Below are 27974 nucleotides of genomic sequence, written 5' to 3'. Positions count from 1 at the left end.
TGGTGTGGGTGTTTGGGTGGCTCTTTGGCCTCTGCACTTGGGATTTTGGGGTGCTCTCCATCTGGAGGGAGCAATCAAAGGGCCAGGGCTCTGTGTGGGAGGGGAGGAAGGGCAGATGTGTTGGGTCACTCAGCACAGGATGGGGACACAGAGCTGGTGACAACAGGGTTGGCTGAAGAGCACAAGGAGGGGAAGACACTGTGGGAGGAGCTGAGCTGGCAGGTGTTGGTGACTGAGCCCCTTCAAACAGTCACCTAATTGTGACCCTCAGATCTCTGCAGAGTTGTTGGAGTGGGACAGTCTGCAGAGATTAGGGATGCCTGGGACAGGCAGAGTGTGCTGCTCTGGCTGTCTGGGACTGACAGGGCTCAGGAGTCACTCTGCCCACCCTGCTCCACTCCTCTGGACTCAGTGACAGCTGTTTCCTGCTCCCTGGAAAGAGTTGAACTTCATCCTTCTTCCCTCATGAAATGCTGTACAGCCCAAACCTGGAGTCACAGTGAATACTTGAACCTGAATGCTTGGCCCAGAGAGCAGCTGCACATTGGAAATGCTGCTGGTGGTTACCAAAACTAACAAATATCCATTATTGCACTTGTCATCATCAATGAAACAATAACAGAGAGACTTTGATGGGTATTTTTGTAGACCTTTAGGGGACAACCAGTTTAGTTCACCAGAGGTAGGATACCTGCCATATCTGTAGGGCCAAAGGAGAATGAGAATAAATAGGAAATGTTAGAGGTTACACCAGCAGCAACACTAAATGTATTTTTTGCCTGTGGAGGTGTCAGTGAGCCTCTCATGCAGGTACTTTGTAGTACTGGGAGGAATTCCTGAAGCAGCTGCTGTTTGTGAAATGAAGTGGTGCTTAGTTGTTCTAGGGGACTTGTGTATGCCAGAGCTGAACTGCTCCCTGTAATGTGTCACCTAAAATTCCCTGCTCTGGGAATGCAAGGTGACATCAGCTGGGAAAAAAGGAATTCTTGCAATCTCCAGCAGCCCATTCTCCCAGCCAATGCAGTAATCTGTGATAAAGAAGAGAATTTCACTCAGCTCTGGGTGGCTCAGCTGGCAGCTGATGAGTTTTCTGCTGCTGGTGATGCTCATTCTGTGCTGGTGGTTTTTCAGACTGAGCCTCAGTGACAGTGACAGTGACAACAGCGCCGACTCGTGCCCGCCCAGCCGGGAGCCGCCTCCTGGGCAGAAGCTGCCCCCAGCAAACAACAAGGTATGAAATCCCACCTTCCTACAGCTCTGCTTCCCATTTCCCCTGGTCCCTGCCTTGGAAATTCTCACTTCCACCAAATTTTCCCCATTCCTGTCCTCAGCAGACAGGTTATTCCTCCCTTTGCAGCACTCTGCTGTGATGCTCCTGTGTTTCCTGAGCTAATTTTGGTCCTGTTGTTGGTTTCTTTTCCCCTCAGGCATCTGGAAGGAAAAGCCCAGAGTCTTGTAACAAGCCAGAGAAGATCCTGAAGAAGGGAACGTATGACAAGGTGTGTCCTGAGGAGAGGGATCTTTCATGATGTCCTGGAGTGCCAGGACACAGGGAATGGCTTCCACTGCCAGAGAGCAGGGATAGATGGGATATTGGGAAGGAATTGTTCTCTAGGAGGGTGGGGAGGCCCCTGGATCCCTGGAAGTGTCCAAGGCCAGGCTGGACGGGGCTTGGAGCAACCTGGGACAGTGGAAGATGTCCCTGCCATAGCAGGGGTGGCACTGGATGGGCTTTGAGCTCCTTCCAGGCCAAACCATTCCAGGATTCTGTGATTGAGGAGCTGAGCGTCACAGAGCGGTTGGGCCTCACTGTGCACAAAACCACCTGAATCAGCCCAGCCTGTTCATTGTTCTGTCTCAGCAGGGTAGAAGCTTGAGTTTAACAAAAACCAGATGTTGAAAGGACAGACTCTGGAGAGTGGCACTGCAGAAATTGCATACATTAAATAGCTGGAGCCCCAGGTGGTGTTCACAGGCAAAATGTTGAAATTGTTGTATTTGTTTGCCCTTTGTCTGAACCAATGGCCTGGTCACTGCTGCAGTGCTGGGGCACTTCACTCAAAGGCAGTTTCATCTGGCTTTGATCTTATAAATTAAAGATTATTTGATGCTCTGCTTTGCAGGTTTAGTTGGAACCTTTGTTTGTTCAATGAAATTCCCTCCTTCCTTGCCTCCAAGGAGGGCAGAACAGTGTCCATTCTGTGATTCACTGATTCTGTGAATCAGTTTTGCTGATACAGACCTGTTGTTGGCTGCCTAAAAAAACCTAAAATTAAGAAAAAGCCTAATATTAAGAATAAAACAAATCACTCTTGCCTAAGAACAGTGAACATGTTGAGCCTGTGAACAGTCCTTCATTTCCTGTTGTGGAATGGGTAAAACTGCCTGGGAATACAGTGCACTCCAAGAATTTTTCCTTACCTATATGCAGATCATTGCTCAGCAGATTGCTGGGATTTTGTTCCAGGTAATTTGGAGTTAATTGATGAGGAGCTCACACTGAGGGTCAGCAAGGTGAACTTCACCCCACTGATGGCCTCAAAGGTTCTGTCCAGTCCTTGGAGCTGGTTACAGGTGTGGGTGTCATGAAATTTTAAAAAATGGCCTTTAGAGCACTTGTATTTAAGGGAAGTCCTCAGTTCCCTGTACTTGAGAAGGGGGAGGAGGCAGTAAAAAAGCAGGGAAAATGTCTGGAAGGGCCTCAACTGGGGAAGTCCCTTTGGCAATACCTTCAGATTCTCCACGTGTCCCTGTTTGTGTTCCAGGCCTACACGGATGAGCTGGTGGAGCTCCACAGGCGGCTCATGGCACTACGGGAGCGCAACGTGCTCCAGCAGGTACAGACCCTGTCCCTGGGGATCTGGGTGTCCAGGGGCTCAGCCAGGCCCTTCCACGGAGCCTCTGCTTTGCTTTGAAAGCAGAAATATGGAGAAAAAAGTAGAATCAGCTGTGCATGTAATGTTTTTGTTGGCAGTGGTACAGGAGTGTGGTGTGGGCATCTTCCCTCTGCCATCCTCATAGCAATCCCAAAGTGGGGATCTCCTGGTCTGACTGACAGCGTGGTCTGACTGACAGCTTCTTCCTGGGGGGAACGCGGAGGGGCAGGGGCTGAGCTCTGCTCTGGGACAGGGACAGGAGCCCAGGAAGGGCTGGAGCTGTGCCAGGGCTTGGGATGGATCTCAGGGCAAGGTTCTTCCCCCCGAGGCTGCTGGCACTGCCCAGGCTCCCCAGGGAATGGGCCCGGCCCCAAGGCTGCCAGAGCTCCAGGAGCGTTTGGACAGCGCTCTCAGGGATGCTCAGGGTGGGCTTGTTGGGGGGTCTGGGCAGGGCCAGGGGCTGCACTGATCATCCCTGAGGGATCCAGCTCAGGATGTTCTGTTTTATGGTTAAAAGGAAACATGCCCACATCACTGTCCAGACAGAGCTAGGCAGGCAGGAGGAGCTGGTTTGGTTTTTTGGGGAGAGGATTCCCCTCCTCTTGTGAGCCCCTCCAAGGTGTGGGAAAGCCTGGATGGGCTCTGGGTACCTCCTGCCCTCTGTGCTGTACCTTACATCCATCCCCACCTCCAGATCGTGAATCTCATTGAGGAAACCGGGCATTTCAACGTCACCAACACAACCTTTGACTTTGACCTCTTCTCCCTGGATGAGACGACCGTCCGCAAGCTGCAGAGCTACCTGGAGGCTGTGGCCACATGACGCTGGGCCTGGGAAGCTGGCTCTGCTCTTCAACCAGAGATCCCCTCCATTGGTACCAGGAAACCACCCCACGGAACTAGGCCTTCTTATCCTCCTGCCTCACCCGAAGAAGCACTGCCTTAGAGAGCAGCCATGCTCTAGGAATGCTCAGCCAGCTGCACTTTTCTTGTAGGCTTCAAACCAGCGCCCGCCTTGCTGAGTCTGTCCCGCCCCGGCTGCGTGGGCCAGGCCCTGAGCAGGGCGGGCGTGCTGCACTTAGGCTGCACAGCGCGACCTTTTCGGTTTCCCTTCGAGCAACTGTGTATCAAGAGCACATTTTCCGGGCATCTCTGAGCTCTGAAGAAGCGTGGATGCTGTTCCCTTCCCCTGGAGCTCGGGACCAGCCTGTGGAGAGCTCTGGAAGCAGAGCCCTCCCGCTCTGCCCCGCGCCGTGTGGGTGACATCGGCTTTGACAGAGCTGGCCGGGCCACTGGGGACACGGGAGGCTCCCCGGGGTCCTGCTGGTGTGCTGCAGAGGAGAGGGGTCGGATTCCAGCTGCATTCCAGCTGGGATCACCCACCGGTTCCGTGACCTGGCTCCCGGTGGGGACAGGACCCTCAGCTCCCTGCAGGGACACTCTGCTCGGTGAGGAGGCCTCTGGAACCTGCTGTCTCCTGCTGGGGTTTGGAGGTGTCTTGTTTGTTGATCTGAGCTCCTAAACAAAGTCCCACTCCTTTCAGTCTGCTTTAACTGTAATAGGACTCCAAAACTGTAAGCTGTATATTTTATATATATATATTATATATATGTATGTACTGTATGTATAAGAAGGGCCTAGTTGGGTCTTACGATCTTAAGGGTGTGTTTTTCTGTTGTTTTTTTATGGCTCTGGCAGGGGAAGGCGCTTAATAAGATTTGACTCGTTTGTTCAATGCCTCTTGTGGACAATTTGTAGTGTAAGGAAGCTGGACAGCAACCTCCAGGCATCCCATGCTCCAGAAGGGGCTCACCCATCGTCTTTCCATTTGTCAGTGTTTGATAACTTTGCCAAAACACGTGATTGGTTTTGTTCTGTGTTCTCAAAGAGGAATCTCCTTACAGTGGCCCCTATAGTAGTGGCTGTACTTTGGGAAAACCAAAACAAGGGAGAACTTAAATCTTTGGACACGCCTGGGAGACGCTGATGTAAAACACGGAGTTGGGTTTGTTCCCTCCTCCCTCTCCCGCCCCTCTGCCCGTGCAGGAAAAGGCAGGAAACAGAAACACTAATGCAGCCCCTTCCCCAGATTTCTAGTTAAACTAGTATTGACCTCCAAGTGTTGTCCAGGTGGGCGTGGGGAAATCCCAGCGCCTTCCTCAAAGCTGTGTTACGCTCCTGGTCCCTAAATTCAGTATTGTCCCAGGAATTGCTGGTTTTTCCGAGGGCTGTGGGAAGCTTTTCCCAAATGGCCGTGGGGCACAGGCGGTGTGGGAGCAGCGGTGCTGGGGAGCCCCTCTGCTCAGGGAGGGTTGCACCGCTCCGGGTTTGCTGTCCCTTGTTTTGGGTTCCCCCTTTCTTTATCATGGAAATGTTGCAACTAATCAACTGAAGTGGCAATATGATGATAAGCTTGTTTGAGTTGGGTCATGTTGACCCGATTCCCATTAATTTTGTCCTTGTACCACCTTTCATGTGTCGTGTGTGTGTGTGTATATATATATATATATATGTGTGTGTGTATATATATATATATATATATGGAAGTTCAAGCTCATGCCAGGAGCAAACCCTGTCACACCAGTGATCTCAGCTGTTTTCTTTCTTGCTGGACGATGCCAGGGCTGGATGGAAAGGCCAGAGAAGGTGGAGGGCAGGGCCCAGGGGAGGAGGTGGCAGCAGGACACCCACGGTGGAGCCTGGGTCAGTACTGCGAGCTCCTCTGTCTCTGTGGGGCTGTGCCAGGGGGAGGCAGCTCTGGGCACCCTGGGCTGGGCTTGGTGACACTGTCCCATCCCCGGAGCACTGGGGCTGGCTGGGCTGAGGCCCAGCTCTCCCGAGGCTTTGCTGCCCTCTCTGCCCAGGTCTGTCCTCCCCCAGCTCCGGTCCCAGCACTGTCCCAGCTCCTGAGCTGCCCCTCCTGGCCCTGCTCCTGCCAGCACCCCGTGCTCACAGCTCCCAGCCAGTCCCTGAACACGCCTGGGAGGCTCTTCCTGAGCCTGGCTGGAAGCACCGAGCCCGTGGCATCATCCTGTCCTGGAAGTGACTTTGTTGGTGAAGTCTGCTGAGCAGTGATAGGGCTTTTGTTTGGTTTTTATAAGAAGTATTTTACACATGGATTTTTTTAGACTGTTTATAATCCCCCTGAAAACCCGAGGTAGGATTGTTCCCCAGCAATAGTTCCTCTCCATTGTGTGCACATGCTGATTTGTTACTAAAAGGTTTTTGCAAGTACTTAGTTGTTCTACAGAGTTGATGTTTTTTGGGGTATGTGGTAGCGTCGGGGAGCACAGGAGGGGTGACTCTGCAAACAAAGAATGGTCACATTTGGGCCTCATCTTGTGTCCCCGTGGAGTTCCCTGTGTAGATTCCCTCTAGGCTGGCTGAACGCTGTTCTGAACATGCCGTGTACAGGTTTTTGTGGATAAAGTGTTTGTTCTTGTGTCACTCTTGAGAGCATGGATGGATTATTGTACTCTAGGAAGGAGGGGGCAGTGCTGCTGTGGGCATTGCTTCAGGTCCTCGAGGATGTGTAGTAGCTTGCGTTGTTAAAAAAAGGAAGAAAAAAAAAAAAAAGAATCCCAGATTGACTTGTAGCCATACTGGTTTTTCCAAGGAAGATGGACAGGACTCTGTTACTTTTCCGTGTCCTTGGTGGTGCTGCTGCTGGCACAGGCAGGTGCTGGGCAGCCCGAGGGCTTCCCGAGTTGCTGAGTTGGAATGGTGTTGGAGGTGGGATCGGGACTCGGCTCCTCCATCCTCGGCCGGAGCAGAGGGCAGGGAGGGCCAGGAGCGTTTTCCTGGGTCCTGCTCTGCGATGTGTTAAGCCTTGAGGCTTTGATTACTGACATGAACTATTAAAAAAGCTTAAAAAAAGAGAGGAAAGGAAGGCTGGCAAAGCCCGGCTGAGGCGTTCGGGCCACGGAGGGAGCGAGGCTGGCTGAGGTCAGGCTGAATCCATGGAAGTGCAATGACTCTGCCACCCGTGGGATCCTGGGGTGCGGTGGGAGCATCAGAACGAGCCGAGCAATTGATGCAACAATCCAGAAGCAGTTTTTATTTGTCAGATCTTGGACCGTGTTTGATGGTGAGAGAGGTTTAAACGTCCCTTACGGAGGGGCCTCTCCACGAGCAGAGCCCGGAGCGGCTCCGGTTCCGCAGTTTTCCATGGGGGATGTGCTGGAGCCGGCTCTGCTCTCGGGAGGCTCCTCCCTGCTCACCCAGGTGCTCTGGTGATGCTGTGACACCCCTGGTGCACCTGGGACAGCTGGGAATTAGTGCTCAAAGGACCCAAATCGTGTTGCTTTCCTGGGGCGTGGAATAGCCATCAAAAACTGACAAGATGAGTTTGCACTCCTAAAGAAAAATGTAAGTACTTCAACTTCTAGAGAATTTTTAATTGTATTTCTGCCTAGAGCCGAGGTATTAAATACCTCAGCACCTGAGGATTTTAAAAGTTGTGTTGGGAGAAAGTTCTTCACTCAGCTGGAAGAAATGCAGCTGAGCCAAGACTAACTGCAAGATTAAAAAAAAACCACAAAAAAACTCATGTTTGTAATACGTTACAGGATTGTTTGTCCTGAATTTTAAACTTTTTGTTAAATTTGTGGAACTATGGAGGAATTTTCTAGAAAAAGTGAAATAAAGTAAGATGGAAAAGTAAAACTTGGAAGTGTTTTTCAGTTGTTCTGTTGTTTCTCCAGGGATGGCACCGTGGCTTTCCCAAAACCTCCCCTCAGGGCACAGGTAAGACCACTGGGCCAGGGGAAGAGCCAAGGAAAAGGGAATTGTTTTAAGCATGGGGTGGTTCCAGTGCTCCTTAATCCACCAGAGCTTTGTGTGCTCAGGGGAGGGGTCCAGGCCCCTTGGCACAAGGACAGAGCCCTGGCATGGGAATTGCTCAGCCCAGTGCAGGGTGGGATCTCTCCCGTGTCCATGGCTGCCCAGGGAGCAGCTCCAGCCCTGGGAACGGCCCAGGCTCAGCTCAGCTGCTGCAAACCCAGCCCTGCCCCAGCCCAGGAAGGAGTGAGAGGCAAGAGACACAAGTGGAGGAGTTTATTTCACATTCCTCTGCAAACACTTGGACACAGCAGCTCCAGTTCAGCACACGCTGGCCCAGGATGAGCTGCAGTTCCAGCAGTGATTCCCACCCTTCCACCAGTGGAATTTCACCAACCCAAAGCAGAGACAGGTTTGGGATTAACCCACCCTGAGCCCAGCCCTGAGCTGCTCCCACCTCCTCCCAGTGCTGCTCCTTTCCCTGGAGAATGGTTACTGGGAGCCAGAGGTGGGCTGCTCTGCCCAGGCTCAGGTAAGGATCTCTGGTTTGAAATGAGCCATTCCCAGACAATCCTTCACCTGCTGGGGATGGAGCCTGGAATGAGCCCTGCAGCAGAGAGCACAAGGAGCTCCTGGGTACAGGTGCTTCCCTCCAGCTGTGGGTGTGGGCTGTCTGTGTTCTCCAGTCTGAATTCACCATGAATTCACAGACCCTCAGGAGAGGCAGCCTGGGCTCCCAGCACCATCTCCCCGAGCACAGGTACAGAGCCTCAGCACCCCCACCCTCCTCTCTGGAGCTCCCCATTTCAGACACTACAACATTTCTGGATTGTAAGACACAAACAGATTTCACACATTGTACACAGCCTTATAAATAATCCCTGGAGTAAATAACTTCCCAGAATACCAGCCACAGATACAACTTCAACAACAATTTATGGCTTCATTATAACTCAAAGGGGTAAAACAAACTCAAAATATTGCACAGACAAACCCAGTTCATTTGAGGTTCCACCTCCACTGCTGTGTGTAGTCACTCAGCATTTGTCATCTCAGACAGGAACAGTTTGTAGGGAAGGAGATTTAAAATGATATGGATGCCATCAGCATGCAGGGAAACGTGCAGCAGGGAGTGAGGACTGCTGGAAAATGAAATCTGCCTTTCTCCCTTAGCAGGAAAAGGGCAGCTCCTGATTTGTAGCTCCAGTTTTACATTCATCTCAGGAAAAGAAAACTTTGGTTAGAATGTAACATATCACATGGATTTAAGGTAAACATTGTATCACCCTTATAAAAATGGAAATAAAAAATAGAAAGTTGAGCTATTTGAGATCTCTCAGCAGGGGCCACAAGACACAGGAGAACATGGGCAGGACCACGCTCACCACACTGCAGGGCAGGACACGGACAGCAAAGCGACGCCGAGGGGCTGCCTGAAGGCTGAGCCTCTTTATTTCAGCAGGATCCAGGGAATCCTTCCTGGGAGTGTCCTCGGGAGTGGTTTCAGTCCAGGGCTCTATGTCCGGCTCGAGGGCTCCCCCGAGGGGGTTTCGATGTCCGTGTAAAACTGAGCAATTTGGTCCTGGTATTTCTGAGCCACCACCGGCCTCTTCAGCTTCATGGTGGGGCCTGTGGGGAACAGCACAGGGTTAATGGGGGGGAACCACTGAGAGCACCCAGCAGGCCTGGGGTGAAGCTGGGCTGGAGGGGAGAGGCAGAACATGGAACAGTGACTGGTTCTAAATTTCTCTTTGGGTTTAATAGAATCTCCCTCTCTTCCCCTGTGAGCTGAAGCATCACCCAGAGAGTGCTGGCACTGCCCAGGCTCCCCAGGGAATGGGCCCGGCCCCAAGGCTGCCAGAGCTCCAGGAGCGTTTGGACAGCGCTCTCAGGGATGCTCAGGGTGGGCTTGTTGGGGGGTCTGGGCAGGGCCAGGGGCTGCACTGATCATCCCTGAGGGTCCCTCCCAGCTCAGGATGTTCCATAGCTCTGCACAGGGGTAAGTGCTGCTCCACTCGGTGCTGCTGGGCAGAAGTGGGAATTCACCCCAGTTCATCCCACCCCAACCTCCCACATGGAAAAGCCAGAGTGAGGAAAGGCTGGGGGCAGCTCTGTGCACTGGGGGCTGTGGTTGTGTTGATGTTCAATAGCCAGGGAAGGGGCACAGGCAGACCCCAGACACCCCCTCACCACTCACCAAGCTCTCCACCAAAGAGGGAGAAATCCTTTTCCAGCAGGACCCATTTCTGGACTTTCTGGGCATTGGACACGGCTCCCTCATTGACAGCAGAGATCCCTTTCTGGATGGCGGTGTAGATGGCCTTGTCTTTGCTGCTGATGATTTCTGAGACCTTGGTGGCCTTGCTGCCCAGTTTCTGACAGAATTCCAGAGCTTCTGGACTGAGGTCATCTCTGGGCTCACCCGTTTCTGCATCCACAACGCACTGCAGGCCACAGCAGGTGACTGAGCATTGCTGAGGCCCTTTGCACCAAGGAGCCTCCAGCCCTGGACACTGCCCTGGGACAGCTCCTGGCTCCCTTCCCTGCCCCACTCCAACCCCAGCAGCCCCTCAGCTCTCACCAACCCCTGGCTGCCAATGGAAACTTGGGACAAAACACAGATAAACCCCCCCCAGATCTCTGCCTGCTCAGGAGCCAGCAGGGTACAGAGCTCATCCACCAAATCCCTCCAGTGCTACCCAAAGTTAATCACTTTTTCCCAGACCCTTTCTGGAGCACAGTTTAATGTCCCTGCACTGTCTTGGAGGTCACACACAGCACTCAGCCATGAAAAGCTCAGCAGGGCCTGGCTCAGGTCTCCTGTCCCAGGCCAGGGCTGCTGGCCTCGATCTCACTAAGGAGCAATTCCCACTCTGACATTCAGCACAGGCCACCACAGGTGGGTCCTGGCGGGGTTTAAAGCCAGAGTCTGACAAAGAAATCCCTGACAGACTGCTCTGGGAGACTGAAACAGGTGAGGAGAGCTGAAGGGTTTCCTTTTCCAGCCTCACTGTTGGGTCTTTTCCTTTTGTTTCTTCCTGCCCTCTGTGGCACAGAAAAAGCTGCCCTGAACAACAGCAGGGCCTGATGGTCTGAGCAAGTGACAGCTCTGTGCTTTCAGCTGCTCTCTGCAGCTCAGCTACAGCCAATTGTGCTCTGGGCTCATCTCCACAAGATACTAAAAATGTGTAACAATTTTCTTCCTCCCAGCAATTTATCAGATTCAGCAGCACAGGTGGTGGATCCCCATCCTGTTTTCCATTACCTTTAGTGTCAGGAGCATAGCAAGGAATTTGGCTTTGTCTCCAACCAACATGGCATTGCTGATGATGGGAACAGCATTCTTGACTGCATCCTCGATTGGAACAGGAGGAATGTTCTCACCTCCTGCAGTGATGATGAGCTCTGGAAAACAATCAAATCCTGATTAATGCTTGGAGCTTCTCCCCTTCCCACAATCTGAAACAATTTAACTGCTCCTTCCTATCTGTTGGATCAGTGATTCTGTGCCAGCAGGGCTGGAGAAGGCAGCACACCAGGACTGGGAAAGTCACAGGGTCACCATCCCCAAAAGTGTTCAAAAATGTGGGCATGTGACACTTGGGGACGTGGTCCAGTGGTGGCCTTGGGGGTGCTGTACTCAATGACCTCGAAGGTTTTTTCCAGCCTCGGTGCTGATCCCTTGAGAGAGGAGCAGGAGCTCCTGCTCCTCCTCTTTGGCCCAGCCAAAGCTGCCTTGCCTTGCTGCTCCAGGGGTGTTTGCAGTCTGGCAATGCAGGGTGAGCCCCTTGGCACCCTGGCACACACCCCTGGGCCTCTAAGGCACCTAAGTTGGCACCCAAATGGTCAGAAATTGAAGTGAAAGGAATCTGTGTGCTGCAGAGCACAGGGGACCCCCTCTCCTCAATCTCCTGTTCCTTAGAGCAGCCCTCACATGAGCACCTCTCTCTTTTTGAGAGCTGAAGGCCTGAGTGACATTTGGCTTTGTCTGGGGTTGCTCAAACTGCTGTCCCAAGAGCCACATTGCTGCAAGGCACTTGCACAACAGTGTTAAGCTGCTGTTTTCCTTGGAGGTCACCCAGTAAAGCTCCTGAAACTGAGGGGACTGCTGGTAAAAGCAGCCCACAAAGCATTAACTGCACTGGTGCCGAAATCAGAGGGCTTCTCCCTCACTCTGTAAACACACCCTGGCTCCAGAGGCTGCCCCTCTCCTCCCATCACAGGGGAGGACACCCTGCAGCCACATTCACAGGGAAACTCCAGGAAGAGAAGGATTTAAATATTTTTCTGTGCAAGTCACAATCACACAACCAGCTGAGCCTCCCCTGTAGCAGAGGAGGTTTAAGTTGGATATGGGGGAAAATTTCTTCACTGTTCAGCATTGGGACAGGCTGTCCAGGGCAGTGGTGGAGTCACCGTCCCTGGAGGGATTTAAAAGCTGTGGAAACTGGGGACATGGGTTAGTTGGGCTCCATGAGGTCTTTCCCAACATTTAACAACTCAATGATTCCATAGCGCACAACATCAAGATAAAGTCAGGGGATGTGTTACCTTTAATTCTGCCTGTGATGAAGAGGAATCCATCCTTGTCGTGCTTGCCCAGGTCCCCTGAGTGCAGCCAGCCATCCTCATCGATGGCCTCTTTGGTTTTGTCCTCCATGTTCAGGTAGCCCATGAAGACGTGCCTTCCTGAGAAGCAGATCTCCCCAACACCATCCCTGTCTGGTTTATGGATCAGGGTGTGGCAGCCCCCCAGCTCCTTCCCACAGCTGAAACAGAGCACACACCAAGGATTCATTTATTTTAAACTGGATTCAAGCAGAGGCCACAGCAGCACCTCTCAAGCTGAAGGGTTTGAACAAAGCCCCAGAGGATTTTAGCACAACAGCTCCGGCAAAGAGCTTCAAAGGCATGTGCTCGTGTAAGGGCAGCTGCAGAACGAGTTGTTATTGCAGAGATCAGTGCTCACACACCTGCTGCTTTGCACTCATTGTTCTCAACACCTGAGCTTTGAATGATTTATGTCCTTGGCAGCAAACCTGCACTGTGCAGACTGAAGGAGCCATTCAAGACACGCTGCACCCTTTAGTCATTTGCCATTAAAGCGAAGGGTAGGTTGGAGTTACCAATCCTTCCTTCATCCCTCCAGCCCCTCACTTCTTCCCCAGCTCCCACAGAACCCAGCCAAGGTAAATTCCCATATCACTGCTGCTGCTGCCCTTGGCAGATCTCTTCACCTGTGATGTGGCTCCCCAGGGACCTTTCAGGGGATGAGCTGCTGCAGGAGAGATGGAGTGTCAGAGGCAGAGCCCACCACTGCTCTGCTCCCAGGAAGGTGCTCACCTGCCGAGCCTGAAGGCGTGAGGTAGGGAGATGGTGTGAGGCCCAGAGCTCTCACTCATCCCATAGAGCTCCAGCACGGGAATGTTCAGGCTCAAAAAGAATTCCAGGGTCTCTCTGGTGATGGGAGCAGCCCCTGTGTAGCACTTGGTGCAGCGATCCAGCCCGATGGCCTTGCGCACCTTCCTGTACACCAACTGCCTGGCCAGGCGGAAATTCACCGGCACCTCCGAGTACCTGCACCAGGAAAACGGGCACACCTAGAACTCCTCCCCCTTCCTCCTTTTATCTCCATCCTACTTTAGTTCATTCAATAAAATAATGGATTATTTCCCCCCTCCAGCCCTTGCTGCTCCCCCTCAGGTCCTCACATGGGATATAATCCTGGGTGGAATATAACCCCTGGGTAGAATAAAATCCCTGGGTGGAATAAAATCCCTGATCTGACAGGAAAGTTCTCCTAAAACTCATCAGCATCCCTGAAATGTAGCTCATAATTACCCATTCATCCTCTTCAGGTTGGTCTGCAGCCCCACCTCCTTGGCCCATGATGCCACTCTCCTTCGGAACGCTGAGGCTTTCATGCCCACAGATTTCATTTTCTCTTCCATTTTTTCCCAGACACGAGGAACTCCCAAAAAAGCAGTTGGCCTCACTTCCCGCAGGGTCTCCACCAAGCTGCCCTGAGAGAAGCAGGATTTAATGCAGTTTTTAGAAGTGATTCGCTGCAGACTTCAGGTCAGTACTGGTCACTGGCAAAAACTTGGGAGTTTGCCATCAGTTTTGAGGAATTGTTTGTTTTCTGCAGTGCCACCAAGAGAAGGGAACCGCTGAGGCATTCCAGTGGGAATTGTGAAGGGAGCAAGGGTCAATGTTTTCAGTGCCAGTGCTGACACAAGAATCCTTTAGGCTGGGGCCATGGTGCAATGTAGGCAGAGCAAACACAAGGCTGTTGCTCAACCAGTTCTTGATGTGGCACCAGGTGTCAGGTAAGAACTCAGCAGCTCCCAGTTGTTAAGTGCTGGGTCAGCTTCTCCCCGTTTGTGACTGAGTCAAAAGGTGAAGGTCAGGCCCCAGTCAGACCAACAGGGGCAGTTGGTCAATGGGCAAAGTAAACCCAGTTAGGAAAGCTGACAGAACCACGAGATAACACAGCCTTGTTTCAAGCACCCACCCCAGCTCAAGCAGGTGGATGGGTGTAAGTTTATTATCTCATTTTTTTTTACCTTCAATGCATCTGGTTGGGCAAAGTAAACTTGCACTCCAAAGGACATGGCTGCCCAAATATCACACATCTGTGCAGCGATGTGGCTGAGGGGCAGGTAACTGACCACGTGCTCCTGCCTGTCGTGGGCATCGCTCAGCGTGATGAAGCGCGCGGCCACCGCTGCCGTCCACGTCAGCTGCAACAGGAACCCACCGGGGCTTCAGGGCAGGGACAGCACAGAACACACAGGCACAACACAGCTACAGCATCCTGGGATCTCAACAGCAGGACTTGGCTCGTTCAGCTGGAGCAGAGGAGACTGAGGGGAGGCTCCTCGGGGGCTGCAGCTCCTCCCGAGGGGAGGCAGAGGGGCAGGGGCTGAGCTCTGCTCTGGGACAAGGACAGGAGCCCAGGAAGGGCTGGAGCTGTGCCAGGGCTTGGGATGGATCTCAGGGCAAGGTTCTTCCCCCCGAGGCTGCTGGCACTGCCCAGGCTCCCCAGGGAATGGGCCCGGCCCCAAGGCTGCCAGAGCTCCAGGAGCGTTTGGACAGCGCTCTCAGGGATGCTCAGGGTGGGCTTGTTGGGGGGTCTGGGCAGGGCCAGGGGCTGCACTGATCATCCCTGGGGGTCCCTCCCAGCTCAGGATGTTCTCCCTCAGCACCCCCAGGGTGACAGCTGCTGGGGTGGCACTGGGCACTCACGTTGTCGTGGCTGAGCATGACGCCCTTGGGCTGCCCCGTGGTGCCCGAGGTGTAGATGAGGGTGCAGCACTGGTTGGGTTTCTGGGACGCGATGATCTCGTGGAGCTGCGAGTCCGGCACGTCCCTGCCCAGCTCCATGAACTCCCTCCACTGCAGAGAACAGAAGAGCTCAGTCTCTTTGTAAGGAATCACCCACAGAAAAAATGAAACTCTGTTACACATCAAGAGAAGGAAGCTGTTCCCCCTGTCCAGAGTTCTGGAAGAAGCTGTGAATTCACACTGTCACCACAGTGTTTTCTGTCTGACACAGGGAGGAGCAGAATGGAGACAGACCCACCCCCAGCAGCTTTACAGCTCTGTAGCAACTCCCTGGAGTAACTGTGGGGCCTGAGGGTGTCGGGGAAAGGTCAGGAGGCTCACAGCCTCCTTACAACATGGATTATCCAGGTTGCACAACAGCAGACACCTCCTGCCCACCACAGCCAACACAAGCTCAGGGGATCACAGTCACGGATTGGGTTGGAAGGGACCTTAAAGACCATCTCATTCCAAGGCCCTGCCATGGACAGGGATGTCCCCCACATCCTGTGTGTCCCCCAGCAGATGTTTAAGGCCCCACAGCAGGTGACAGGTACTTGCAGCCAGCAGCTGAACACAACCAGGACTCAGAAGCCGTGAGGAAGCCCAGAACTTACCGAGTACAGATTTGGTCTCTTCTCTTTGATCTCCTCCCTGTACTGGACAATGCCCTTCAGATGAGGTAGTCTGTCTTCAATCTGTGTCAGGAAGGGAGGTTTGTGAGAAGGAGCAAATGCTGCTTGTCCCTTTCAGGCCTCTGTAACCCCACTTAGCACACTCCTCACATTTGGCACTTTATGTTAAGCCAAGAGAATCCCATCTGTGCTCCTGAAAGAATGGGTTTGCCTCACTAGAAGCAATCATAATTTGAGCTGGGATGTTGCCAAACAACCTAGAGGATGCTCAGTTGTTCATTCTGGCTTCTTCTATTTTAAGCCCAAGGCTTTTAAGAAGTGAAAGCACCACTTAAACTCTTGTGAGACACAGAGCCAGTGCCAGCTCACCTGGCTGGAGCAGGGAGCACACCAAAGAGTTCTCCTCTGCTCTCAGACCCAGCACTCCCCTCAGGTAATGCCCTCCCACAGCATTTTACCCTCCCACATCTGGCAACAGGTAGCTGTAACCCCTAGCCATTTAAAAAACATTATTACTTCTAAGATTTTCTGCAGCTGTTTATGGTTTTCCACCACTATAACGTTGGCACTGCAGTTCTCTGCCACATAATGACAGGCCTCGGGAGAGTTTGTAGTGTAGATCCCAACAGCAAATCCCCTGGGAAAGGGGAAAAAACAAAACAGAAAAGAAAAACAGAGTTAGAGGACTAGCAGAGTTGCTGGCAAAATTCAGACCATGTCAGAGAAAAAACTTTAGGAAGAATATCCCATAAAATGACAACAAAGAGGGAAGAGCTTAATTCCTAGAGGAAAGATTCTGTTCTGGGGCGTGTGAAATGTCAAGAGTGGTGCGAGGGACCAAAATATCTCATGTGGAAGGCAGATATCACAATCCAGCCCTGGAATTCTCTGGCATTTCCCACCATATTTTAATCACTGTGTACATAAGAATGCTTTTGGATTAACCTCTGGTCATCTTATTTTGAGAGAAGCAGCTGGCTAAAAAAAAAGGAATTAATTTTTGTCTCATTAATTCATTATGAAATAGTTCAGCTACTATCCACCTTCATTAAACCCAAATAAAAGCAATTGGGTTTGGGGTTTTTTGGTTTGTTTTACTGGGGTTTTTAATCAAAACCTGCTTCTTATATGAATACTGCAGTCACTCTCTGCCTGCCAAAGCAAAATGCATGGCAAGAAACAAGAGTCTTACCCTGCAAGGATAGCTCCAATGTCAGCAATGAACCACTCTGCAGAATTAAATCCCAGGATGCCCACTCCATGGAAACGCTCCAGGCCCAGCTGTAAACAAGAGATGGAATTACAGCAGCCTGGCTTCTCCTCTGGACAAAGCTCAGGGTTCATTTGCAGATCTCTGCTGTGAGCACAGCATTGAGGGAAGAGTTCCTGCTCTTACACGGGGTAATTCCCACTGGAAAACTCCCCAGGAGCCAAGATGGAACCAGTGGAAGTTTCACATCACTGTCCAAGTGTAAGCAGGCAGGAAAATAGGGATTTGCTGAGGTCTGCCCTTGGAAAGACTGGCACACTGGAATTCACTAACAGGAATATAAACCTGCAATCCAGGGAGTTACCAGTTCCCCTTGGGCTGGGGCTGAGGAGGTGAGAGGTGAAGTCAGACAGCACCTCCTGGGACATTTGGTACAAGCTGGGAATATCAGATATCAATAATGGCCAGAGCAACAAGCTCCAGTGGCAGCCCCACTTGGCCATGAAATTCCAGCTCTTAGAGTCCCAGTCTTTAACTCCCTCAGCCAGACTCTGGTTTTGTCCCAGATCCCACCACAGAAGTAAAACCAGGCTGGCTTTAACTTGAAGAGATAAGACTTGGTCCCAACAGTAAAAACAGGTATTGTTGGTTTCTGTCTCCAGTTCTCCTAATCCCAGCAGCACAAGCCAAAGGCTGGGCCATGTGGGACATTTAAGCCAGGTTTGTAAACATCCCTTTAAGTTTTTCTCTTAGAAAGATGAACCTTTCCATGCCTCTGGAGGGGCAGTGTCCAGGTCTGCCATACATCTCAAACACCTCACTTTAAATGTTTCCTTACTTGCTTTTTTTCTTGGTTAAATGTAGAAGCAACTGTCAAAAAAATGAAATACCAAGGTGTCCAGAGCATGTTTGGGTACTTCCCTGTCACTGTAAGATTCATCTGTACTTGGGGAATTTGCAGGTTTAAGATAGACTTGAACGCTGCCATTCCAGCACTTAATGAGTGAACATTAAAGCTGACTTTTTACACAGTGGTAGGAAAAGGGAGAACAGTTTTAAATTAAAATAAGAGAGGTTTACATCAGATATTGGGAAAGAATTGTTCCCTGTGAGGGTGCAGAGGTCCTGGCACAGGGTGCCCAGAGCAGCTGGGGCTGCCCCTGGATCCCTGGCAGTGCCCAAGGCCAGGCTGGATGGGGCTTGGAGCAGCCTGGGATGGTGGGAGATGTCCCTGCCATGGCAGGGGGTGGAATGGGATGAGCTTTAAGGTTCCTCCCAACCCCAACCATTCTGGTTTTAGGATTCTGTGAATATGTACAAAGATAATTCAACAAACTCTTACCTTCAGGAAGCTTTTGGCTGCTTTCCAGCACTCATCATAGTACATCTTATATGTCAGCTTTATCCACTGGCCATTTTTTTTGGATGCAAGGGCATAAAAGTCGCTGTATTTGTTCACACTTTCCTGCAACAGCTGGTGCACAGTCTTTGGGGCCTCACTGCCAAAGCCCTGCTCCTCCATCCTCAGCCTGACCTCTCCATCACAACGCGTTGTCCACACACTGGAGCCAGGAGGGGAGGAGGCTGCTGTGAAAGAAAAGTGCTCAGCATCTTAGATTTAGAAATTTCCTGCTGCCATAACAACAATAGAAATACAAGTATCAAGCATATGAAAGTAAAGGCTGTTATACCTCCCCCCCTTTTCTCACCCTTTCTTCGTGGCAGTTTTGCCATGTGACCCCCAGTACTTTACACTAGAAACTTCTAGAGCACTTTCAAACTTTGTTAAACATTTCCCACTTATGTCCCCTCTAACCTGCTCTGCTGCCCTAAGGCTCTTGTACTGGTAAGGTGAAAGTTTCCTGCATCTCATACTCTGCTATTTTTAGTTTTTTTTTCTTTTAAAGAGGACTGAAAGCAGGACACTGGTACCTGATAGATGAGCACCAGGCATTGACACTGCCTATTTAATCCTGGATGCACAGCTGTGCTTTAAAGCCTGAGTTCCAGACACTTCTGCACAACCCATCCTGCAACCTGAGCCGCTTCTTCCATTGTCATGGTTTGACAAATCCTTCTCTCATTGCAATAATAATTTCAGGCACCCCACAGTCCCCAAACTTCCATCCACTCACCTTTGGGATCGAGTGAGTTCACCTGATATTTCTCCATCTTGGAATCTTCCCCTGGCTCACTGTTGTTGTTGTGTGGCTCAGCAGTTCTGCAAGGCAAAAGGAATTATCCCTGGATGAGAACACTGAGGGCTGCCTGCCACAGGCAGGTTTGCTCCATCCCTTAATGTCACTCAGTCCTTAGATGTCAAAGTGATTCCTGATGTTCTGCAGGTGACTTTATTAATTCACTACTCTGGATGGCCCCAGCAATGGAACGGGTCCCTCTGAGTGTGAAAGCTCTGCCTGTGATGGTTTTGAACACATGAGTGTTGTCCTAATTGCAGCTTTCATTGCAGACAAGCTGCAGAAGAATGCATAAACATCTTCCCAGAACAGCCATCATTTAATTCCTAAAGGCTGCTCCAGGTGCCTGAAACAAAGAGTCTGCAGCTGGGAGGAGGAGGAGAAGGGGGGCAGGAAGGGACACTCGGATCTGGAACTCATCTCCTGTCTGCAATATGCGAGTCCAACAACAGGGACAGCCCTGGGGACACTGGAGTCACCCCATGGGGAAACCCACAGATTCCTGCAAAAGAGCAGGAAATTGATTTAACAGGAAATCTTGACCTTAGGTATTCCTATTAAAGCCAGTGCTCCCACCAGAGCTTGGGAGGAAACAGAAACAGGCTCATCCCCGCGTGCTTCAGCCACACTCCTGCCAGCTGAGGTGTCCTTTCACTTTCAGCCCTGCAGGAGCTGGTGAAGCACCACTTGCCTGCTTGCCAAACTGCTCTTACTCCATTCCCTTTCCAAGCTGGACTGTCTCACAGCCTTAATGAGAAGGGTAAGGGATAATCAAGTCTCATATCCCACTTGAGAGCAGGAGCTGGAAGCCAGACACAGTGAGATTTGGGAATCTCACCCTCTAAGCAGGCAGCTGCTGCTTTGTTCCCTGCCCTGGGCAATGCCCTGCCTGGACCATTGCAGAGCATTCAGGTCTGAGTTTTAGCTGATTTAAGGTTACACTGCAGAGACCCAAACTTTCCATCCTGCCTTGCCCTACCGGGCCCTTTTCCTCAGCCCATCACGCAGATGTTTTCTCCAGGCCGGTGTTTTCCCTTCTCCACAGCAACACCTGCAGCACCAGCCCCAGGCTCATCCAGAAGGGCCCTGACATCACAATAACCCCAACACTGCAGGGGCAGCTCTGGGGCAGAAAGGAGCCCTGACCCTGCCCATCACATCACACAGGACAGCTGCTCTGGGCCCACACAAACTCCTCAGCCTCAGCCAGGCAGGGCTCCCACCAAGTCCCACCTTTTATTTCCTTTCTAGCAGGCCAGAGACAAGACAATCCAGGCACTGTGTGAATTTCAGGGTAAGGGGAAAATCTCTTCCCTCTAATCTACGTTTATTCTGAATTTCTAGGGAACAGTCAACTGTGACTGCTTTGGGCATATGAGGAGGTTTAAGGCCCAGGGAAGATCTGACATGGCTGATCCCATGTCCTGTCCTAAAGCAGAACTGCTCTGAACTGATCTGCAAGCCAGCAACCAGGGCTGAGTAAATAATTTCTTTATTTCCCCCAAGGGTATTATGAGATATTCCCATCTCCGTGCTCCCTCCTCATTATTGAGAACATTTTTCAGCACAAATTAATCCTCAGTTGCAATAGTTCTGCACCATTTCTCCACCAGCTTTTATGATCAAAGTATGCAAATGACCCAGTAATATGAGCAGAAAAGCCCCAGCTATTTCCCCTGCAGTCAATCAAGTCACTTTTTCTCCCCCTTACAACATGTAATTCAATGCAGCCCCAAAAAAATTGAGGTGAAGCAGTTTTAGTCAGCTAGATCCCATTATGCTGTGGTGAGATATAGACCCTAATCTGCTCTTTAGTCTGTAAATCTAAGCAGCCTCTTACCAGCAGGAATTTGAGATCAGTATAGATACTGCACATGAGCTGTTCCCTGCAGAGGCAGGGCTCTTCCAAAATCATTTTAATAATCAAAGCAAGCACGGTAGAATACAAACTATATATACAGGTGGGTAAATAAAATCCTAAATTAGACAAACCTGGGTGAAGAGTTGAGCAGCACATCTTCCCGTGACACCTCACAGCTCCCTTGAAGAGCTGAATTGCAATAAGCCACGGAGACAGGTTCTGCAAGTGCCATCCTCGCGTCTGACTCACACAGCACTGTCCCTGCGAAAACAGGTCTGAAAAATTAAAATACAGCCAAACGTCACAGCAAAGCAGCTCCACTGACGTGAGCGAGGCAACCCCAAAGAGGCACAACCCGAGCCTGCAGCATTTGCACGAAATACAGGAAATTCTGACAGCAGGCACGCTCCGCTCATTGCAAAACCCCCCAGCAGAGCCGGCGTGACACCCACAGCTCCCCAAGAGCACCACGAGCCGAACAATTTCAATCCAAATGTCCCAAATGCTGGGCAGCCCCCGCATCCCTCCAGCCTCACCGCGCATCGCCCGTCCCGCAGCCTCCCCTCCGCAGCCGCTCCGAGCCCGACGTGTAATATCCTTTATTTTTAAACTAGCGCCCAGGAGGCAAATGTGGAGCATCTTATGTCATGTGCTGCTGCCTTGCAATTGGAAGCGGCTCGTCACCCCACACCGCCGCCTCTTAAGGAGGCTCTGGCCCCACGCCTGCCCGCCAGGCTCGGCACACCGCGGATTTGGGGTCCCTCTGGGGGGACACAGCCCTGAGACACCTCACATTTAGCCCGTTCGCACCAAAATAAGCGTTTTGTAGCTGGGGTGGGTTTTTTTTGGTGGCTCCCACGCTGCTTTCAGCACCTTGTCTTAAGGGATTTCATCGCTTAAACGATGTGTTTTCTAAACGCTGATTTTATTTAAGGTTTACACTCATCAAAAGCCTTTGATGCTTATGAGTCGCCAGGCTGAGCTTTAATTGTTTCAAGGGATTTCAAGCTGATTGGGGATGAATCCCATTATCCTTGATCTCTCTAAGAAGTGGATTTTATGCTGCTATTTTGTACCTGCATTAGACGCATTTAAACAGTATGATGCGAGGGGCATGTTCGTCTCGGTGAGGGACAGGAATGAAAGAGTCTTTTTATGTCATAAATCCGACCCAGCACGCTGCAGGATCCAACCTGTGGCGGGAGGGGGAAAGCCACGCCAGGCACAGCTCAGGGCCATCCCCCTTTCCGCTCACTCATCAGCGCAAGGACACGTTGCTGCTCACGCCACGCTCAGCTACAGCCTGCGAGTCACCACGCCAGAAATAGTTTTAATTCATGAGCAGCGAGAGCGGGATGTCTGCAAAACACGCGTTTCTGAATCGCCCGGATAGCTGGCACACGCTGCCGCACAGCCGTTCTGGGCTGGAACACAGGAGTGGTTTATTGGGAGGGTGGGAAGGTGCTGCTGGATCTGCAGCCCCCCCGTGCTCGGAGCAGCCGCTCAGACCTGCCCAGCCCCGAGGAGCCCAAACCCACCCGCGGTGCCACCCGAGCTGTCCCCACGGCCTCTCTTGCCCAAGGAAAAGCCGAGCGGAGCCCAGGAGGGACGGATGGCAGCAGCTGCCATCACTCCTGACCCCCTTCCGCAATGCTGCTCCCACTTTCCGTCCCAGCACCCCACAACGAGGGGTCCAGGGCACCCCAGTGGCCCTGAGGGAAGCTCTGACCCCTGCACAAGTTACAGCGTTTCTCCTGCCAGCTGTGCGTTAGTGCAGCAAGGAAGTTTCAAGGGAAAGGCTGAGGTGTTCTCACTCCTGCGGTCAGGGAATCACGGCATTCCCCAATGGTTTGGGTGGGAAGGGACCTTAAAGCCCATCCAGTGCCACTCCTGCCATGGCAGGGACACCTTCCACCATCCCAGGCTGCTCCAAGCCCCGTCCAGCCTGGCCTTGGGCTGCCAGGGATCCAGGGACAGCCACAGCTGCTCTGGGCACCCTGTGCCAGGGCCTGCCCACCCTCCCAGGGAAGAACTTCCTACTGACACCTGACCTAACCCTGCCGTTCCCCCTGGCACTCCAGGCCCTTTCCAATAGTCTCTGTCTTTCTGTCTCTCATTTTCTTGCAGGCTCCATTCAGGTCCTGGAATGCCACAATGAGGTCACCCCAAAGCTTCTCTTCTCCAGGCTGAACGATCCCAATTCTCTCATCCTTCCCTCACATCAGAGGTGTTCCATCCCTCCAAGTTTCATGTCCATGGTAGGACCAAGGCTTTCTGCATCACCTTCAGCCACCCAAGAGGGAAAAGCTCTTCCCAGTGGAGACCATGCCCGAATTCTGCTCTCACTGTGCACAACACTTGCACCATGAGCTGAAGTGCATTCTGATTGTGCAGCTTCCCAAACCAGACATGCATTTTATCCAACAGATTCAGGTTAGAAGCAAATATTTCCCAATATATACAGAGCCCGCCTAGCTTTGCTCAGCACTGCAGCACGGCCCTTCCCTCCCTGATGCTTAGTTTCAAACACAGCCACTGTAAAACACATTAGGGTTAGGAAGGGATGATCTTCACGGTCCTTTCCAACTGAAACCATTCCATGGTTCACCAGAGCCAAGTGTAACTCTTGGACACCAAATGCTCCCACCCCACGCTGTTCCCTGAGGAATCAGCACACCATGAAGTACCCACAGTGTTTGGGAACATGGAGGACATGCTCCCAAACAAAAATCCTGCAGGAAGAAACCTCCCTTTTAATTAAGCCTGGCTGACTCCTTAAATCATTTGAATAAAAATGCGTTCTGCTTTGAGGGAGCACCTGACCCAGCAGAAGTGGAAATGGGGTGTTTCTTTGGAATCACTACGGGGCTTCACTAACAAACCAGAATAAAGGTCTGAGGACGTGCAAACTTGTGACATCGAAGAGAGGAGAGGTGCAGTTTGAATTTCTAACAGGTTTTGGACACACCTTTACCTAAAACACACAGAGCTTCAACAGCACCGGTTCAAATTCAAATTACCGAGCACTTTATCAGCCACTTGACATTTTCCACTCGGCTTCCTGCGGCTGATTTCTTTGAACCGGTAAAGGAACCACATCCGTTCTGCTCCAGTCTAGAGCAGCTCCAGGCAATTGCCACATCACCATCAGAACCGAAACCTGGGCCTTTTTGTTCCTTTTTGTTCCCTTTAAAGATTCATTAAGTGGGGAAACAAAAGCTGAGCAACCCACTCTTCTTCCTCTTAGATAAACTCGGTTTTTAGGAGAGGCAGTGATAAAAGCTTCCTGAGCATTAAAGGTTTTGTACAGGACAGCACCACTGACCGCAGGTACCCCATGGCCTCCTGGTACTGGAGAAAACAGGAGGAAAAGTAACTCCAGCCTCTGTTAGGACGATGAGTGACTGTCACGACTGCAGACAGGCACCTGACTCCACCGCAGCACCTTCAGAGCTGAGCTTTGGGCCGCAGAGAGCTGCCCACTGCCCATGGCTTGGTCAGCAGACAACCACAGAACTCTCCGTTCATTGCTTCATCCAGGATGTGTCAGGTGAATTCTCCAGCAGTGGGCTCACCACTGAGCTCCTCTTTCCTAAACTGCTGCTTCACCACCCATCTGCACCCGGGGAGATCCCCCCAGGCCGAGCAGGAAAGCACAGGGCTGTACTGTCACCCGTGTCCCTGCCGGCTCCCACACCTGGCTTTGTGTCCCTTGGAGCCGGCACAGGAGTGTCCCGAGCACCTGGGTCACCAGAGCATCCCCAAAATCTCAGGTGACCCAGAGCATCCCCAATCCCTCAGAGCATCCCCAAAATCTCAGGTGACCCAGAGCATCCCCAATCCCTCAGAGCATCCCCAAAATCTCAGGTGACCCAGAGCATCCCCAATCCCTCAGAGCATCCCCAAAATCTCAGGTGACCCAGAGCATCCCCAAAATCTCAAGTCACGTTGTGGAGCGTCCCTGATCTCTCAGGTCACCCAGAGCATTCCCAAATTCTCCGGTCACCTCACGGAGCATTCCCACCTCTCAGGTCACCTCAGAGCCTCCCAAGCTCTCAGGACACCTCACGGACCCCCACGATGGGCTCCTGGACAGGACAGGGGAAGGGACATTCCTTCTCCTCAGACCACCTCCTGCCCTGACCTGCAGATGGGGAAAATTCCCCTCCGCCAACCCACAAATGTGTTCATTTAACCAAAACCATCAAGAATTTCCCCCCACGCTGCCCAGACACCCACCCACAAATGGGACATCACGAGAAGCATCTGCCGGGGTAATGAACCCCACAGCGAACCCCCCGCGGTGGGCGGGCATCCCACACACGCCAGGTGTGGCTGGGGGCACCCAGAGTGTTGTGTGGAGCTGGGACCCCCCTCCCCTCCCTCAGCCCCGGCCCGGGCTCGGGCTTTAGGACCGCGCGTTACCTCCGGGCCCGCCGGGCGCGCGCGGCCCCTCAGCAGCTCCCGCGCGCCGCCGGGCGGGGCCTTTAACAGTGCTCGCGCCTGGGGGCGTGGCCAGCTCCCGCTTTCCCCGCCCACTCTGCCATTTCGAAACATCCCATTGGGCGAGACGGCGGTGGGCAGAGATGAAGCCACGCCCCCTGCGCAGGGTAGAGACGCACCGCCGCGCCATTGGAGGAGGTGGCTGTCAATAATATCCAGGCCACGCCCCCTCCCGGCGTGGGTTACCCGCGGTCAATGCCCGGCGCCGTGTCCGGGACACCGGGATTTGGCTGTACCAAACACCGGGAATGGGCTGTACCAAACACCGGGAATGGGCTGTACCAAACACCAGGAATGGGCTGTACCAAACACCGGGAATGAACTGTACCAAACACCGGGAATGAACTGTGCCAAACACCGGGAATGGGCTGTACCAAACACCGGGAATGGGCTGTACCAAACACCGGGAATGGGCTGTACCAAACACCGGGAATGAACTGTACCAAACACCGGGAATGAACTGTGCCAAACACCGGGAATGGGCTGTACCAAACACCGGGAATGGGCTGTACCAAACACCGGGAATGGGCTGTACCAAACACCGGGAATGAACTGTGCCAAACACCAGGAATGGGCTGTACCAAACACCGGGAATGGGCTGTACCAAACACCGGGAATGGGCTGTACCAAACACCGGGAATGGGCTGTACCAAACACCGGGAATGAGCTGTGCCAAACACTGGGATTCGGCTGTGCCAAACACCGGGAATGAACTGTGCCAAACACCAGGAATGGGCTGTACCAAACACCGGGAACGGGCTGTACCAAACACCGGGAACGGGCTGTGCCAAACACTGGGAATGGGCTGTACCAAACACCGGGAATGAACTGTGCCAAACACCGGGAATGAACTGTGCCAAACACCAGGAATGGGCTGTACCAAACACCGGGAATGAACTGTGCCAAACACCGGGAATGAACTGTACCAAACACCGGGAATGGGCTGTACCAAACACCGGGAATGGGCTGTACCAAACACCGGGAATGGGCTGTACCAAACACCGGGAATGGGCTGTACCAAACACCGGGAATGAACTGTGCCAAACACCGGGAATGGGCTGTACCAAACACCGGGAATGGGCTGTACCAAACACCGGGAATGGGCTGTACCAAACACCGGGAATGAGCTGTGCCAAACACTGGGAATGAACTGTGCCAAACACCGGGAATGAACTGTGCCAAACACCAGGAATGGGCTGTACCAAACACCGGGAACGGGCTGTACCAAACACCGGGAACGGGCTGTGCCAAACACTGGGAATGGGCTGTACCAAACACCGGGAATGAACTGTGCCAAACACCGGGAATGAACTGTGCCAAACACCAGGAATGGGCTGTACCAAACACCGGGAATGAACTGTGCCAAACACCGGGAATGAACTGTGCCAAACACCGGGAATGGGCTGTACCAAACACCGGGAATGGGCTGTACCAAACACCGGGAATGGGCTGTACCAAACACCGGGAATGAACTGTGCCAAACACCAGGAATGGGCTGTACCAAACACCGGGAATGGGCTGTACCAAACACCGGGAATGGGCTGTACCAAACACCGGGAATGGGCTGTACCAAACACCGGGAATGGGCTGTTCCTGGGCCCGCAGCACAGCCCAAACACTGCCCCAGGCTGTGCTGGAACATTCTGAAGCTCTGGAGTGCCTGGGCTGCTGTGGTGCTGTGGGCAGACCCAGCAGAAGTTTTGGGAATGGAGGAAAATAACCCAAACCCTTCTGAGAGCTGTTTTTTTCCCTAAAATGAAGTAAGGTTAAGGGCAAGATGCAATAGGGCAAGAAGAAACAGCCTCAAGTTGTTACCAGGGGAAGTTTACGTTGGACATCAGGGAAAAATTCTTCATGGAAAAGATTGTAAATCATTGGAACAGGCTGAGCAGGGCAGTGCTGGAGTCACAATCCCTGGAAAAGTTAAAAATCACGTGGATGTGCGACTGGGGGACACGGTTTAGTGATGACCACGGGTTGATAGTTGGATTTGATGGTCTTAGTGGACCTTTCCAGCCTCAATGATTCTGTGAAAAAGATTTTCAAGTAGAGCCCTGAGCAACAACAACCCTTTGACCAAACGAAACAGGAGATGGTTCATGAAGAAGCTCTTAGGCCATTCCGGACAGGGCAAGATGTAAAATGTGCTGGGGAGGGGGAAGAGTCCAACCTGGAGCAGAAATCTCTGTTGAAGGATCCAGGGAGGATCAGGGTGGGGTCTAAGCTGGGCAAAGCAGCCCCGTGCTGCTGTTTCCAACCACCACAAACCAAGGGCATGGGCTGAGCAGCACCAGCAGCACAAGCACTGGGCAGTTCTGGTCCCCCATCACCAGAACCTGTGGCAGCTCCACCATCTCCTGCCCTCGCTGGGTCTTGCTTCTTTAAGCTGTATTAACAGTGCTTATTGATTTATTAATTGATTTTTTTTTAGGGGTTACAATCAGATGGATCCACGTAACTGTTCTCAGTTGTTCCTGGCTGATAAAGCTGCAGAAAAGCCAGGATTTTGTTTATCCTGTTAGGGAAACAGCTGTATCTGTGAAATGAATTATTGCTGCTATTTTCCTGGTGCAGACCAAGAATTCC

At 52.1% G+C, this 27974-nt stretch overlaps 2 protein-coding genes across 5 annotated transcripts in view; one reads left to right on the top strand and one right to left on the bottom strand.

Annotated features, from left to right (window-relative positions):
• Positions 1-7535, top strand: part of MLLT1 (MLLT1 super elongation complex subunit) — a 32259-nt gene extending 24724 nt beyond the window's left edge. For both annotated transcript variants that reach the window (XM_005531247.3, XM_088067752.1), the window contains exons 9-12: positions 1132-1231; positions 1428-1499; positions 2766-2837; positions 3571-7535. In XM_005531247.3, coding sequence (XP_005531304.1) covers positions 1132-1231; positions 1428-1499; positions 2766-2837; positions 3571-3699 — 373 coding nt within the window. In that variant the 3' untranslated portion in view covers positions 3700-7535. The remainder of the gene's footprint in view (positions 1-1131; positions 1232-1427; positions 1500-2765; positions 2838-3570) is intronic.
• A 381-nt stretch (positions 7536-7916) lies between these two features.
• ACSBG2 (acyl-CoA synthetase bubblegum family member 2) lies at positions 7917-25356 on the bottom strand. Of its 3 annotated transcripts, none has more exons than XM_014259994.2 (15): positions 25311-25356; positions 21017-21146; positions 18962-19047; positions 18169-18413; positions 16809-16897; positions 16133-16253; positions 15599-15679; positions 14904-15053; positions 14222-14398; positions 13497-13678; positions 12999-13232; positions 12207-12424; positions 10921-11060; positions 9853-10099; positions 7917-9284 (listed from the first exon to the last, which is right to left on the bottom strand). In XM_014259994.2, exons 2-15 carry the CDS (start codon positions 21115-21117, stop codon positions 9172-9174), a joined length of 2184 nt encoding a protein of 727 aa, XP_014115469.1. In that variant the 5' UTR covers positions 21118-21146; positions 25311-25356; the 3' UTR covers positions 7917-9171. The 3 variants fall into 3 exon arrangements, with proteins under 3 accessions (XP_014115469.1, XP_005531303.1, XP_014115468.1); XM_005531246.3 differs by lacking the exon at positions 25311-25356 and adding an exon at positions 21422-21523; XM_014259993.2 differs by lacking the exon at positions 25311-25356 and adding an exon at positions 21422-21523 and having other exon boundaries at positions 18169-18410.
• Positions 25357-27974: the final 2618 nt, after the last annotated feature.

This window comes from Pseudopodoces humilis, chromosome 28 (assembly GCF_049639895.1).
Source record: "Pseudopodoces humilis isolate 2021_Gansu_Grassland_sample_001 chromosome 28, ASM4963989v1, whole genome shotgun sequence".
Classification (NCBI taxonomy): domain Eukaryota; kingdom Metazoa; phylum Chordata; class Aves; order Passeriformes; family Paridae; genus Pseudopodoces; species Pseudopodoces humilis.
This window is presented reverse-complemented; position numbering and strand designations above follow the sequence as displayed.

What these genes read in the sequence shown, in the direction of transcription:
- ACSBG2 (XM_005531246.3), bottom strand. An exon ending in CCCAACCAGATGCATTGAAG is followed by an intron (nt 13,679 to 14,221) that starts GTAAAAAAAAAT and finishes TGCTTCTCTCAG; the next exon opens with GGCAGCTTGGTGGAGACCCT. An exon ending in CACGCCTTCAGGCTCGGCAG is followed by an intron (nt 12,425 to 12,998) that starts GTGAGCACCTTC and finishes GCTCTGTTTCAG; the next exon opens with CTGTGGGAAGGAGCTGGGGG.